Below are 16,438 nucleotides of genomic sequence, written 5' to 3'. Positions count from 1 at the left end.
TAATTAATTACTATATATTCCTAATTTTTTTCCTTGGCTGGGTCAATCTATGCAAGATTTGGAGAAAAGGGAGTTTTTTTTTTTTTTGAAAACCGGAGAAAAGGGGGTTTGTCTTCATCTTCCATATATATGTGAACCTTATCGGACCAAAACGACGTGGGATTATTTTAAAATGGAAGCCTAGAACCAGCTAGTTAGTGTGAGGGTTTGATTGAAGACATGGACATACCTCCTTCCCACCAACATTAATTAAAAAATTAACTAAACGCATACATTAATTTGTGATTAGCACTGGTGGATCACTTGAACTAGTTGTTAATACTAGCCAGGGGTGGTGGGAAATGAGAGATTTTTTAATGTGCTGGGAACACGGTCTGATATACCGAGTGTTATAATACAATTGTTTTGAGTGTATTTCAAGTTTTTTTTTTTATCGAGTTTTTTCAAGTTTTCAACCGATCGCATTATTACACTTGGTGTACCAAGTCGTGTTTATGACACACTGAAAAATTTCTCGTAGGAAAGGAGACATGAAACAGACCAATCAAAATCCAAAGACAAGCATAATACATGTGTTTGCCATTCTTGGTGAGTGGATTATCCTATGTAGAACTTGGTTGGAGCAAATTCCAGACATATTTTCTGCAGGGAAATGATGATACTAATTGATCCATGGAGTTTAAAAATACTTTTGAGCTTGATCTTGTAGATGGCTCTTCGATAAACATCAATTAAAGTGAAACCAATCGTTATCTTGAAGAGTGTTCAAATACACATCAATATACATTATATAATTTAATACGACACAGACAATCTTGAAACTCATCATGTAATTCGAATAATTCATTTTCTTCAAATTCTCTTCCTAAAAACATTAGTGCAAAAAAAAATTGGAAATTAATTATGCTGTGAGAATGGACATTTGCTTAGGTAACTCCTCATCTTTTTTATTTCATTGATTTTTTTGTGCGTGATTTTTTACAAGGGGTTTGAGAAAATTGAGGATTTAGCGTATGAAACCACATTATCAAGGAGAATTTAAAAAAGCGTTGTGTGCCGTGGTAATAACTTTTAAAGAAAAATTAGGTTCCCATCCTTATTTTTCCTACTCCATTGATTAAAACTTTATTCATTTTCAATTTTTGATTAAAGTCCCTAGATTTTAATAAACATCATTAATTATTTCAATAATAAAATATTTTTTATTTCTAAATATATTCATTTAATATTAGAAACGTTACATTTGTTATATTTATATCCATGGCTAAATTTTTTATCATATATTTTTATTTTTAGTTTGTATCCATTTTTAATTTGCAACTTTTATTGTGACATCCCACATCGTCCAGGGGAGTGATCCTTAAATGTATATTCTCATCGCTACCTAGCACGAGGCCTTTTGGGAGCTCACTGGCTTCGGGTTCCGTAGGAACTCCGAAGTTAAGCGAGAAGAGGCTTAGAGCAATCCCATGATGGGTGACCCACTGGGAAGTTGCTCGTGAGTTCCCAAAAACAAAACCGTGAGGGAATGGTAAGCCCAAAGCGGACAATATCATGCTACGGTGGTGGAGTCAGGCGGGGGAAGTGATCCTATGGGGAGTGATCTTTATATGTATATTCTCATCTCTACTTAGCACGAGGCCTTTTGGGAGCTCACTGGCTTCGAGTTCTGTAGGAACTCCGAAGTTAAGCGAGAAGGGGGCTAGAGCAATCTCATGATGGGTGATCCATTGGGAAGTTACTCGTGTTTTCCAAACAAAACCGTAAGGGAATGGTAAGCCCAAAGCGGACAATATCGTTCTACGGTGGTAGAGCAGGCCCGGGAAGTGATCCGCCCCAGGGGGGGATGTGACAATTGGTATCAGAGCCTAACCTTGGTCGTGGTGTGCCGACTAGGACGTCGGGCCCCTAAGGGGGTGGATTGTAAGATCCCACATCACCCAGGGGTGTGATCCTTAAATATATATTCTCATCCCTACCTAGCACGAGACCTTTTGGGAGCTTACTGGCTTCGGGTTCCGTAAGAACTCCGAAGTTAAGCGAGAATGGGGCTAGAGCAATCCTATGATGAGTGACCCACTGGGAAGTTGCTCGTGAGTTCCCAAAAACAAAACTGTGAGGGAATGCTAAGCCCAAAGCGGACAATATCGTGCTACGGTGGTGGAGCGGGCCTGGGAAGTAATCCGCCCCGGGCCGGAATGTGACTTTTTTATTTTTAATTTTTAAATTTGTACCAATTTTCTTTTTAGTTTTAATTTGTACCTTTATATTAATTCCTTTTTGTGCCCATTTTTTAAAAAAACTCTTATTTATATTTGTACCCATATTTTTTAATTTATTTGTACCCATTTTTAATTTTGCTAAATATACCCAAGCTAATTATATGTATTTATTTTATGTTTTAAAATATATCAATAGTTAATTTTTAAAATATGTTAATATTTATGTGGGTACATTATTTTTTTTTTGCTATAATTTTTGTGAAGAACAATATTACTCTAAAATTGATTTTTAAGTATTTATTATATTTAAAAATATTATTTGAATTTGTTTAAATTTCATAATGTGACATCCCACATCGCCTAGGGGAGTGATCCTTATATGTATATTCTCATCCCTACCTAGCACGAGGCCTTTTGGGAGCTCACTGGCTTCGGGTTCTGTGGGAACTCCGAAGTTAAGCGAGAAGGGGGTTAGAGCAATCCCATGATGGGTGACCCACTGGGAAGTTGCTCGTGAGTTCCCAAAAACAAAACCGTGAGGGCGTGGTTGGGGCCCAAAGCGGACAATATCGTGCTACGGTGGTGGAGCGGGGCGGGGAAGTGATCTGTCCCGGGGCGGGATGTGACACATAATTTGTGGGACATTAAACGTATAAATGCATGAGTTAAATCTCTTAGACCATCTCCAATGGTTGGGCTAAAAGTCAAATTTTTTAGCCCGAAAAAATTAGTTTTTAGCCCAAAAACAGCTTTTCTACTCCAACCATTCTACCCTAAAATTTTAGCCCGGGATTATTAAAGAATGAATTTAGGCTATTTTTTTTGTTAAATTATTTTTTTTTAAAATAAATATGTAGACTATCATAAATTAATTTTATGAACATTTTAATCTAAAAAAATTTAAATTCCGATAAATATTGGGTAGAGTCCACCCCGATTTCTGGGCTAAATTTCGGGGGGAATTTGACATTGGTTTAGCATTTAGCTCAAAATTTCCCCTTGGGTTGGAGTACGTTTGGAGGGAAATTTTGGGGGGTAATTTGGCTTTTAGCCCACCATTGGAGTTCGTCTTAAATGAGGTTAAGGACCTCGATCAATATATTTAAGCAAATAAGGTTCCAGTCTAACAATTAGGTTGATTATGAACCAAAATCAAAATGACCCTAATTTTAATAATAACTGGTGGATAGATTAGGTGATCAGAGATTTCCTCTTAAATTAAAAATCTTATGTTTCCCGAATCATGACAAGTGGCCTACAAGAAAAAAAGGTGAGGTCCTGGTTCGAGACTTTGTAAGATGTGAATCAACTTGATCCTGACCACAAGTAGTGGAATTCCTAACTAGCCTCTTCCATACACGAAAGTACTGGATAACTGTGGTTCGCCACTAATTGTCCCGCTTTAAAAAAAAGAAAAATTTCGAAAATGACATAGTTATAGATTCATCCCTTAAAAGCCCAATGGATCATTTTTATAAAATGGGCTATATTTCTTAGAAGGCCTATCGAGAATATTACACTAAGGCGGTCGAACTGTGGAACCGCGCGCAGCTGATAACTGCTCTTTCCCCCCAAACCCAAAATCCCTTTGTTTCCGATCCGCACTGCATCAAACGGCTTGTGCTTCCAGCTTCGCAGCTACAGTTCGCTTATCAAGTTCTAGGGTTTTGAAGATTTCAAATTCCATGGCTACCCATGACGTAAGCCCTCCAAACCCCTTTAGCTACTACCTCAATTTCCGCTTTTAGTTCGATTTTAGGGTTTAATTGTTCTAATTCTCAGTGATTAATTCGACCACGTTTTTGATTCGTTAAAATACAGGATGATGACTTCGGTGGCGATTCTCCCAGTCCCAGGCGTGGTATGTTTAACTTTCTTGGCAACCAAACAGCGTGGCTCTGAATGTGTGATTGAATTTTGCTTATTGATTTCTGTATCTTTGTGTTTTATCAATCTAGGTAAAAAGAGAAGCTTTGGCGATGACGACTTAGAATTTGATCCTTTCGGCTCGAAACAGGTATTGCATTTTATTCCTGCCAGGCGTCTGCTTGAAATTGCTTCTCTGACTCATAAGTGCTTTTGCTGGAAGTGCTACTATGAGAAGCACATCGAAAATTTTAATAAATCTAAGTGCATTTTGAAAAAGCACTTGATAGAAGCACATAGTAGGTGCTTCTTCTGAAAAGCACTTTTGGCTTGTTCCTTCAGAAGTGATTTTAGCTGTTTTAAAAGCACTTAGATCTGGGTATCTTTATTCTTTGGCCTACTGTCTAGGTTGGACCTATATGAAACAATGGTAAAGAAAAAAAAATTCTTGGATTCACAACAGTATTGGTGTACAACAGTGTGTTTTAGCAAATAGTTTAGGTGAAGAACCAAAGTATTGAAGAATGCAGAGATGATGTTTCGTAAGTTAGGTTCCATTTGTGGAGAAAGCATTTAAAGTTTTCGGGTGAGAAAAAAGACGTGACGTGAAAGAATTTAAAGTATGTTGATGCACTTCAAAGAGCAGTTATAGTTGGGACGTGATGTGAAATTTATTTCCCACAGCCAACAAATTTTGTAAAAGAGTAGGATATATAATGTGTATCTAAATCGAATAGTTTTTATTAAATTGTACTTGTCAAACGGAAGGATGCTCCTAAGAAGCTGCCTCTGATAAACATGCATTGCCCTCCACAGATTCTTTCTTATATAAGAGTTTTCTTTGTATGTTCCCCTTTCTTCAGTTTTCGTTCCATTGAAGGAAAATAAAATGATCTTTTACAATATAGGGTAACTCGAAAGTTGAAGAAACTGCTCCTGGTGGTGCAACAGCGATGATTTTGACTCTTCGTGAGAGGTATTATGAAGTAATGTGTTATGTTCTACTGATCAAACTTCCATACCACTGGCAATACTAATGCTTTGAATTTTCTTTAGGCCTGAGTTTTTAATTTTTATTGTATTTGTTTTGCAGTCTTCAAAACTGTAAAGATACTCTTGCAACATGCCAAGTACGCATTCCTAATTCAACTCTTTCCTTCTCTTATCAATTCTTTGATAACAAATTCCATTTAATTTGTAGTCAAATAGGTAAAATATTTGATGCTTACAGTTGTGGACATAGATTGAATGAACATAGTTTCATCATGAGCTTGAAAATTTCATGGCACTATGCATTCACTACAGTCATACTTGTTAGATGGTTCTTCCCCATTATTAAATGCTCTGTTTGTTAACAATTACTTGGCTTGGCTACAGACAGAACTTGAAGCTGCAAAATCTGAGATTCAAAAGTGGCATTCTTCATTTCAGAATGAACCCTGCTTAGCTTCTGGAACTTCTCCTGGTTAGTCCCATACTAGCCTTTCAGGGCCTTCTGCTGCTTTGCCCATCCTTGTTTTGTATGTCAAGAGTTAGATTATATGTTTTTGACAATAAACTTATCTTATGATCATTTTACATGCATTATCTGAATGTATTAATGAATATGATTTCAACCTATCTTGTAGATCCTAAACTGGTTATCAATTATCTTCAGTCCTTGAAAAACTCCGAGGAGTCATTGAAAGAACAGGTTAGTGTTAAATGTTTCTTTTCATAAGTCATCGGTAATCTTGAGCTTTTTTGTTCACGGGTTGTTCTTAATCTTGAGCTTTTTGTTCACGGGTTGTTCTTATTAACAGTTAGAGAAAGCAAAGAAAAAGGAAGCTGCGTTCATTGTCACATTTGCAAAACGGGAGCAGGAGATAGCAGAGCTCAAGGTAATATCTTTTGCATGTGATGTATCATGTACCTCTCTCATGTCAGAATGTAAGTGCATGATAGCATGTTTGCTATTTTTGTAAATATCTTTTGCATGTGATGTATCATGTACCTCTCTCATGTCAGAATGTAAGAGCATGACAGCATATTTGCTATTTTTGTAGGATGATTTTATTTGTAAAAAGTAAAGAGAAATTAATTCATGCGCCTTTCTTATGTCAGAATTAAGAGCTTGATAGCATATTCGCTTTTTTAGTAGGAAGATTTTATTTGTAAAAAGAGTAAGATTAATTCTCTGTGACTATAAAGACCTAACTTATTTAAAATGCAGTCTGCAGTCCGGGAGCTTAAAGCTCAACTCAAGCCACCATCAATGCAGGTAGTTTAAAATCCTTTAGTTTTATATGATTCTAAAATTGCCTACCTTGAGCTTTTGAAATTTCAGACCAATGGTAAAGTTATTAATTTTTGGTTTGGTTGTAAATTCTCTTTATGATTCATTTCAACCTGGTCTGCAATTCTGTGTGCTGATTAATTGTACAGGCAAGAAGATTGCTACTCGATCCAGCAATTCATGAGGAGTTTACTCGTCTAAAGGTTAAAATTTTGAAGCTGCTGGTCTGCGTTTCTTTTTTAAGCTTTTACTATATCTGTTCATTATAGCACACACATCCCTTTTTTTCTGTGTATACACAAAGAAATTACATTATAAGTCTGAGAAATAGATACTGAAGGGAGGAATCCTTGTGAGAAGAAAACAAAAAAGGTTGGGAAAATTTTTTATATAGCACTTCAGGTGGATAACTTTTCTTTATGTTCTTTTTCGTGAATCGGCTTAACCTGCTTGTATGGATTAAAGGAAAATTTTATATATTATATGAAGGCAATTGTGAGACTCTGCAAGTATTTTCTTTTCCTAGGTTTTCCTTATATTTATAAATAACTTATCTATGTGTTTTCCGTTGGTGCTTTAATGTTAGACTTTGGTTGAGGAGAAGGAAAAAAAGGTTAAGGAGTTGAAGGAAGATATCGAAGCTCTTTCATTTACTGCAGCAAGCAAGATGGGGAAGCAGTTAATGGCTAAATGTCGGACACTCCAAGAGGAAAATGAGGAGATTGGCAATGAAGCTTCTGAGGGAAAGGTGCTGCTGTTGCACTTACAATATATTAGATGTTATATTATGCTTTCCATGTGCTACTTCTATCCACAGATATACTTAATATCTTTTGTTTTTCCTAGCAATTTTGTTTACTTGTTCAATTTTCCTGGGGTTGAGACATTAATAGAGGATTTTGCATGTCTACATGCACATTTTATCAACTCTTCACATTTTCAATGTTGAAATGGGATTGGGTTAGACAGTGAATGCTATTTACAATCATTGGACCATTCAAATTCTTTTGAGCACCCGAGTCCCTTTGAATAAATAATACTGATTTTGGCACAAAAGTATGTTGTTAGAACTGAAGCGAACATGGACATCTTTGATGCCTTAATATGTTGTGCTTATGAATAAACTTATCTCCTTAGGTTTTTAAACAAATGTACCTTATTCTCTTGGGATGGTCATCTGTTTGTTTATATTATACACCAACGATCTGGTTAACATGATTTTGGTATTGTTGGTGTGCAGATGCATGAATTATCTATGAAACTTGCGTTGCAAAAATCCCAAAATGCAGAACTCAGAAGTCAATTTGAAGGTCAGTGTTAAACCAATCAAAATTTTTAGTTATCAACTTATCAGTATCGCTCAGATTAGTAGAATGTGTGTGCTAAATGGTACATCCAATGCCCTTGCACCCGTTTTATATCTGGGAACCGTACTGCATGACTGCGTATGTCACTATTAATTGTTCAATTGAGCATCTCTTTCCCCAAAGCTGTTATTTAAACTGTTGTTTTTTAATGTCAATGATAATTTCTTTATGCATTGTACTAAAAAAATGTTATTACATCTTGGATTTTATATTGTCAGGTCATTCCCCATTCATTCTTTTTGTGTTTCTACGTACAGGGTTGCACCAACATATGGAGGGGCTCACAAATGATGTTGAAAGATCAAATGAAATGGTTTTCTTTCTTCTCTCGACTTTTTTCGTTTTTTGGTTTACAGAGATCGTACATCATCCTAGCTTCATAGATGCACAATTTAAACTTTTCCGTTTTGTTTCGATAATGCACCAAATTTGCTGCCATTTTATCGATCACAGTTTAAATTAAGACCACTCGTACGGATTACATGTAGTCCTTTAGTTGATTACCCTTCCCTTCCTATGTTATTCAGTTCAGTTTGATATTACGAGTCCTATTATTTGTTCCTCGATTCTGTGATTTTAGAGTAGTTGTCAACCTGATTTGGTTAATATACTTTTTCTTTTTTTTAAAAAGGGGGACAACTGGTGGCAAGCCACGGTTATCCACCCATTCCAGGGGCTAGGAAGACTCACAGGGGCATTTCAGCCTCCTTCTGGCCACAAGTCTGGCTTCCACACCAGCAGCGGGTTTCGAACCCAAGACCTCCAGTTTTTAGTTTTAGGAAGCCTCGTAATCTGTCCTTTATCTAACGAATTTGGTACTTAATGAGAGTCAGAATTTAAAGCGTCTTCCATTGCAGGTGCGTATCACGCAAGAGCAGCTAGAGGAGAAAGATTGTGAAATCAAACGGTTAAAGCAGGAGCTGGAGCAGAAGAGCTTGATAGGGAAGGAGAAAGCAGATCCAGCTTCTGACGCTAAGAAAGCTAGCGACGATGATGAGATGGTACCTGGAGAAGTCGACAGCTGAAGTAAGAAGAAGAAAATTGTAGGACACAATCATCGTTTATAATCCTCATTTTGTATGTACATTAACGTTCGAGTTTATTTTTCGCTCAGAACATTTTTGTTATGTAAAAGTAACTTGTGAAACTTAGGCCGCCGGAATCGAGGTTAAAGTTCCTAACGCTTAACGTGCAGTTGCGTGGTTTCATATCATTCATTCATACAAAACGGAATCGTTCTTGTTTTATTACTTAAATTGAATTCCTGCATGCCACCCCCCTCTATTGCAGGAGAATGACTCACATGAAACGATGGCGTCAAGTTAGGTTGTTGCCCAAATTTATCGTGCCTCGTCATGAAATACATTAAAGTGGTTTAATCTACTGCTACATTGGCTTCTTGTTTTTAGCATGGAACGGTACTTTTGCGTTAACAAGTCTTCTCACGTCTGACGATATTTTAGCAAAATACATGAATATATATTAATAACACGAACACATGTTGTCCTTAAAATTTTCACATATTGACCAACCAACTTTAATACCACATAAAAAAATTTGAACTATCATCGTAAAATCAATTCGCAATATAAACATAAACATGCGGAACTACCATCATAAAAATTTAAGAGCGATGGGCTATTGGCCGTGGGAGGTTCAGTAATCCGGAAAGCTCATGGCTCATGCATGCGGACAGCGTAGCTCCTGGGATGCCAAGTGTAGGCTGAGGTGTGTGCGCGTGGCACTGAGTGCGTTCGCCATGCATGGAAGCGGTCGAGAATTTGAGAGCAATGTCACTTCCCTCTGTCTAATCTTCATCCCAGCTGGCAGACAATAGGCACCTACTTGCCTACTTAATTAGTTGGAATATTTTGGATGCGGTCCCTAATTATTAATATTCTTTGATTGAAATCTTGTTGATTTTCAATTTTTGATCCAAGTTCTTGAAATTAATGTGATAATGTATTTCTACGTAGGTTACTATATTTTTTAAATTAAAAATTGAAATTTATAACTGTTTGTATTAATGAGATTTTAAATTAAAAAAAAACCCATAACTTGTGGATTAAAATTATTAAAATATAAATTATACTCTCCAATATATGTATGTATATACATATGTATGTGTGTATGTATATAAACATGGGTACATTCATTAAAATTAACAAAAAAATTATTGTACCAAAATATGGGTACATTCTTCAAAACCACACAAAAAATAATAGATATTAGACTTAATAACATTAGTAAAGTTCTTTGATTAAACTTGACATGGATACATTCTCAAATCAAGAAAAAGAATGTACCCATATAAGTTTAAAAATGGATTAGAAAAAAAATGATTAGATTCTATATATAAAAAAAAGGTACATTTTACTACAACAAATTGGTATATTTAAGAATGAGTACATTTTAAGATTTAAAATTTGAAAAATTACATGAATGAGTACATATAAGATTAAAAATTTGAAAACCTTTTATAAAAAAATTAAGGGGTATAGACTTATTCTAATTTTTTTTTTTTTTTGGAAATGTTTTGAATTGAAAATTTGTTAGGAGTTTAATAAAGGTGTGAGTATTAAAATCCTATATCAATTATTAATTTTTATTTTAAAAATGATGTAATTGACATCTAAATTCATTATTACATTAATGCTAGGGATCTTGATCAAAATCTGAAAACTAAAAAACTTTCAATAAAAAACATTGTTAACTAAGAATCGGATACTAATTTTTCCTAATTAGTTTGTTCTTTCTTGTGTTGGAGTGTGGTAGTTCATCATCTGGATCCAACCTTTTGGTTTGATTAAGATCCAGATTATTTGTTGTTCCCCTCTCTTTATTTTCTAAAGAAAATTAAGCAAGATCCCATAACATTGAAACTTTAATTTGGAGGAATCATCTGGGCGGAAATGGCCGGAGTAAATTAGAAGCTGAGGGATTGAACATATAGCTAGAAAAGTGAGATAGACCCAGAAAATGCAAAAAAGAAGGAACAACAAACAATGGTAATCTTAAGGAGATTCAATTTGTAAACACAATTTTAAAAATTAAAAGACACGAAAGTTGATGATTGATTTATTACTTAAAGCGTTAATAACGTGCTGCTTATTCCTAATATTATATCATTAAATTACTTTATATCACAACCCTATCCCATGCCACTACTCTCTTCATGGTTACGCTTTACCACTTACGAGGGTTCATAACTTGTTCTATATTTTTGTTGCATTCCATCCCACTCCTGTATCTTTTTCTTTTACCAAAATTACCTATTACTATTCATTACGTTTTTATTATTAATTTCTTACCAACCTAATAAAAATGATAAATGACAAGTGTCTCATCTTGGGAGAACTTCTATTTTTTCAGCTTCTTATACATACATACATATATATATATATATATTATTTCTGACCCTCGCATTAAATATATCAAAAAAAAAAAAAAACGGATAAGTTAAACAAGAGCATGAATTCATTGTAGCCTTTTCATATTAACCCTAATTAAAATAACTCACCAATCAAATTACATTAACGTTCACCAAAAAAAAAAAAAAATTACATTAACGAAGCTTTCTTTATTTCCTTTTATTTTTGGCCGGAAACCTAACCCTAATTATGTAGTAGTCCAAATGATTCATCCTTGTACATTTTCATCACTCATTCTTTGGCAAATCAGAAACTTTTTTTTATCTCTCTCTTGGTCTAAAGCAAATCACAAACCTTAACTAATTAAAAGTGTCTTCACACACACACACCAACCTCTTTACAAATCATCTCTATATAACCCCCCACTCCCTACTACCGAGTTCTACTCACCAAGCTACCACAATCTCTCTCACTCGTTATCTCTAAGCTAGGCTTCCATGGCTCCAAGCCTAACAAAGAATGCCCTAGACCTAATGGGCCTTGCAGTGGATGACACGACGTCACAACTCCCAATAACTCTCAATGGATCCAACCTTCTCGCTAATGGCCACCCAATCCTCACTGAAGTCCCTCTCAGCGTCACAGCAACCCTGTCACCCTTTAACAAGACCACGCCCTCTGGCTGCTTCCTGGGATTCGACGCGGACGAGCCCAAGAGCCGCCACGTGGTCCACATCGGAAAACTCATCGGCATCAGGTTCATGAGCATATTCCGGTTCAAGGTCTGGTGGTCCACCCACTGGACTGGAACCACCGGAAACGACGTGGAGCACGAGACCCAGATGATGCTCTTGGACAAAAACGACTCTGGCCGACCCTACGTTGTGATTCTTCCACTCCTGGAAGGACCCTTCAGAGCCTCTCTCCAACCGAGTCGTGCAAACGACGACTACGTGGACATGTGCGTGGAAAGCGGCTCGATACGTGTCAGCAGGTCGAGCTTCAGAAGCTGCTTGTACATGCACGTCGGCGATGATCCGTATAGTTTGGTCAACGAGTCAATGAAGGTGGTGAGGGCCCACTTGGGGACGTTCAAGCTCCTAGAGGAGAAAAATGTACCAAAAATAGTGGACAAGCTTGGGTGGTGTACATGGGATGCATTCTATCTTATGGTGCACCCTAGAGGGGTGTGGGACGGTGTGAAGGGCCTAGTGGAAGGTGGGTGCCCTCCAGCACTCGTCCTCATCGACGACGGATGGCAATCGATATGCCGCGATGAGGATCCGGTGGAGGGGCAAGAAAGCATGACCAGGATATCAGCCGGGGAACAAATGCCAGGCAGGCTGATTAGTTTTCAAGAGAATTATAAATTTAAGGACTATGAGGGTGCGTCTAGCAAGGGCATGGGTGGCTTTATCAAGGATTTGAAGGAGGAGTTTGGGAGTGTGGAGCATGTGTATGTGTGGCATGCGCTTTGTGGATATTGGGGTGGGATTAGGCCCGGGACTAATAGTCCAGTGATGCCTGAAGAGTGCAGGGTGATTAATCCTAAGTTGTCTCCGGGGTTGGAGAGGGCAATGGAGGACATGGCGGTGGACAAAATTGTGAGGAATGGAGTAGGGTTGGTTCTGCCGGAGGTGGCGCACAAGTTGTATGAGGGGATGCACTCTTATCTTCAGTCGGCAGGGATCGATGGTGTTAAGGTTGATGTCATACACGTAAGTTTGTTCTCGAAATTAAGCTCTTTTTATCCTTTTTCACTTTTGAAAAACGTCACAAATATTTTTGCTTACATGGTACGAGTTTGGACACATGTGCACCGTTTTGAACTTTTCATTACTAAACTATAATATTATGTAGCTCTATAATATATTTTATTGGTTCAAATTATGGAATTGTTACTTGTACTTGGACATTAATTATTTGGATAAGCGTGAATGTCGTAATGGTCTATGTATGATGGTTTGAAACACTGTTATATGACATCTTTGTTCGTAGAGATCATTAACCTAATTCATATTATCATTACTATTAATCATTTTTGTTGACTAAAATTTTGTCGGGCATGTAGTTTTTTCTACTAGTGTGTTTTATCATTCGCAAAACAAAAGAAACAAAAAGAATAAGCTATCATTGTCATATTTCAAAGGTGAGTTTGCATATTAAATCGAGAGATATTCTGTTTGATTTAATTTCTATTTCGTGCCATGGTGCAGTTGCTTGAGATGTTATGCGAGGACTTTGGGGGTCGGGTTGAGCTGGCGAAAGCCTATTACAAGGCACTGACTGCTTCTATGAGGAAGCATTTCAATGGCAATGGCGTGATTGCTAGCATGCAGCACTGCAATGACTTTATGTACCTCGGAACCGAGGCCATAGCCCTTGGACGTGTTGGTATGTAGACTATATATTCCGAGCAAGTATTTTGCATTCGAATTTCTCTTTTGCAATTTACATTACGAACTTCTAAGTTATTAATTTCCACCATAAACTTTTATTTGAGCCAATTATCCGTTTGAACTTTTACAAGTAGCCAATTATCTCCAAACTGTCAAATTTTCAAACTTTTCATCAATTCTTCCATCTATATATTTGTCACATGAGCCACTTAAGAGAATAAAAACGTAATTTTGCTGCTATCTGGTAAGTCCTTGTGATAGAGAGGTAGATAGATTAGATCTGCACACGAGGGATAATTTGGTTTGTAGGAGTGTGTCTTAGTGAGGCTAGGAAGTAGGATTTACTCTCGACTGGAGAAGTGAAATCATGTGGACAAAATTTTGGATGTAATGTTGATTAACGGAACGGTATGGAGATAATTGCCTATTTATCAGTTCATAGAATAATGGCTGGACAAAAAGTTCTTAGTAGAAACTGACAGGGTGATTGATACAGGTTCAGGGAACAATTTGTAGAAAACCTCAATAGGCTTTTTATTTGAAGAATTTGCATTCTCTTTTCAGTTATTTGCAGGTCTAACCAATTTCTTCGCATTGATACAAATGTCATAGGAGATGATTTTTGGTCTGAGACGACGGCGGAAGCAGATGGAACATATTGGCTGCAAGGGTGTCACACGGTGCACTGCGCCTACAATAGCCTTTGGATGGGCAACATCATACAGCCAGATTGGGACATGTTTCAGTCTACTCACCCTTGTGCTGAATTCCATGCCGCGTCAAGAGCTATATCGGGAGGACCAATCTACATTAGTGACTCTGTTGGAAAGCACAACTTCAAGCTTCTTAAGAGCCTGGTGCTGCCTGATGGGTCCGTACTGCGATGCCAACACTATGCCCTTCCTGCTAGGGATTGCCTATTTGAAGACCCTTTGCATGATGGCAAAACAATGCTCAAAATATGGAACCTCAACAAAGTAAGAAACTCTTTTAAAAGCACGGGAAGTGATTTTGGCACTCTTTTTCTTTCTCTACATGGTGTTTGTTTATTGTTTGCATTTGGAACATAAATACCAGAGAGAAGCTAGCGTTGGTCATACGAGAAAAATTGAGTGCATAAATTATTTCTCTAGCAGAGAAAACTAGCGTCGGTTATCATGTACCTGCTTAACTCTATTACAATTGTTAATGGTAGTAAGTTTCATGTACATGTGTGACTTAAACTGTTATTGGTTGTGAGTCTCGTGAATGGGCTCCAACCCCCTACCAACGTGATGATCACCGATGCTAGGATTTCTCCTTTCAAAGTGTAGTAATGTTTGGTAAGCTAGATAGCAATAACCCTAAATATTGCTTGAACTGTAAGATAGGGTTTAAAAAGATGCCCTTTTTAGTTTTAGTTCTAACTCAACGTTTTTCGACATGTACTTGCACCAGTGTACTGGAGTTTTGGGTGCTTTTAATTGTCAAGGCGGAGGATGGTGCTCGAAATCCAGGCGGAACAAAATCGCCCCCGACTGCTCAAAGTCTGTGACCTGTTTTGCTAGTCCAAAAGACGTGGAATGGAATCAAGGGAAGAACCCCATTTCAGTACAAGGAGTGACCATATTTGCTGTGTACACGTTCCAGCAGAACAAGCTGAAGTTCTTGAAGCCATCAGAGAAGGTAGAGATTCCACTTGAGCCTTTTAGTTTTGAGCTCCTCACTGTTTCTCCGGTGAGGGTCTTGCGGAAGAAACTGATCCAATTTGCTCCGATTGGATTGGTCAACATGCTCAACACTGGCGGTGCAATTGATTCAGTAGAAGCTGAGGAGCATGAGGGGAACCCTAGTTTGGTGAGAATTGGAGTGAAGGGTTGTGGAGAAATGAGAATGTTTGCTTCAGAAAGGCCAACTGCTTGTGAGATCGATGGAGATGGAGTGAAGTTTGATTATTTTGATAAGATGGTCAGAGTCCAAGTGCCATGGCTTACTTCTTCAAGATCAGTTCTAGTTGACTACTTGTTTTGATCAAATGTAAAGAATTTGATCCTTGTTGCTAGCAATTTCAATCTGTAATTCAATCGTGTTTTTTATTTCAGCAAACAGTGTGATATGATATGCTAGATTGGTAAGTGATCATGAACTTTGTGGATTTTATACAAGAAGTGTGTTTTAAATTAATAATTTGTTATGGAAAATGCAACGAAGACTATGTTTTTAAATTATATTTTAAGAATTATATGATATAGATTATGATTGAATTCTTTTTTTAGTATTTTAAATAAGGAATCAACCTATCTACGCAGTGTTTAAAATATTCACGAAATCATCGATAATCAAGGATCGATATGAAAAGGGAGTGGGATATAAATTTCACTATATATCGGCGATATATAGGAAAATCATTGAATACCGACAACATTTATCAATTCACTACATAAATTTTGTCAGAATCTATTGCATATTTCAAATTTTGGATATTTTTTTTTTTTTTTTTGAGAAATTTTTCTCTAATTTCGACTAAAACTGAATGAGTTGATCCCTATTCCATCACAAATTTCGATAATTTCCTTCGAAGATAATCGGTATTAATATTGATATTTTCATAAATTTGCATATCGATATTTTTGTCTATATCATAACTTTTTCAGAATTTTGAATCATAACTTGCCAACATGATCCTCTCCGAATCTTTTGGTGAGGATTCTGAAGATCTGTAAATTGTGTCCGTTTATCGTACTTCATACGGTCAGTTTTTGTCAGGTATTGTTTGTATTTAATTTTAAATAAAAATATTTAAAATGATTTTTGATCGCACGATATACAATGAACAAATATGATTTATGTATCTTTAGAATTCTCACAAAGAGAATCCGGATTCCATAACTTGTTTCACAATTCTCTTAGTTTTACAAAAAGTAATAAATAAACAAAAAAAATATCAAACCTTACTATT

The 16,438-nt window shown here is 36.7% G+C and overlaps 2 protein-coding genes across 2 annotated transcripts; both read left to right on the top strand.

Moving 5' to 3' along the window:
* Nucleotides 1-3,772: 3,772 nt before the first annotated feature.
* On the top strand, nucleotides 3,773-8,911 carry LOC137710990 (FKBP12-interacting protein of 37 kDa). The gene is made up of 14 exons (XM_068450179.1): nucleotides 3,773-3,922; nucleotides 4,044-4,083; nucleotides 4,181-4,239; nucleotides 4,997-5,064; nucleotides 5,182-5,218; nucleotides 5,466-5,553; nucleotides 5,717-5,781; nucleotides 5,891-5,968; nucleotides 6,301-6,348; nucleotides 6,513-6,566; nucleotides 6,950-7,111; nucleotides 7,604-7,673; nucleotides 7,988-8,043; nucleotides 8,588-8,911. Exons 1-14 carry the CDS (start codon nucleotides 3,908-3,910, stop codon nucleotides 8,753-8,755), a joined length of 1,008 nt encoding a protein of 335 aa, XP_068306280.1. The 5' UTR covers nucleotides 3,773-3,907; the 3' UTR covers nucleotides 8,756-8,911.
* A 2,687-nt stretch (nucleotides 8,912-11,598) lies between these two features.
* Nucleotides 11,599-15,510, top strand: LOC137709920 (galactinol--sucrose galactosyltransferase-like). The gene is made up of 4 exons (XM_068448901.1): nucleotides 11,599-12,819; nucleotides 13,318-13,495; nucleotides 14,113-14,477; nucleotides 14,938-15,510. Exons 1-4 carry the CDS (start codon nucleotides 11,599-11,601, stop codon nucleotides 15,508-15,510), a joined length of 2,337 nt encoding a protein of 778 aa, XP_068305002.1.
* The last annotated feature ends 928 nt before the right edge of the window (nucleotides 15,511-16,438 follow it).

Source organism: Pyrus communis, chromosome 12 (genome assembly GCF_963583255.1).
Source record: "Pyrus communis chromosome 12, drPyrComm1.1, whole genome shotgun sequence".
Taxonomy (NCBI): Eukaryota; Viridiplantae; Streptophyta; class Magnoliopsida; order Rosales; family Rosaceae; genus Pyrus; species Pyrus communis.
This window is presented reverse-complemented; position numbering and strand designations above follow the sequence as displayed.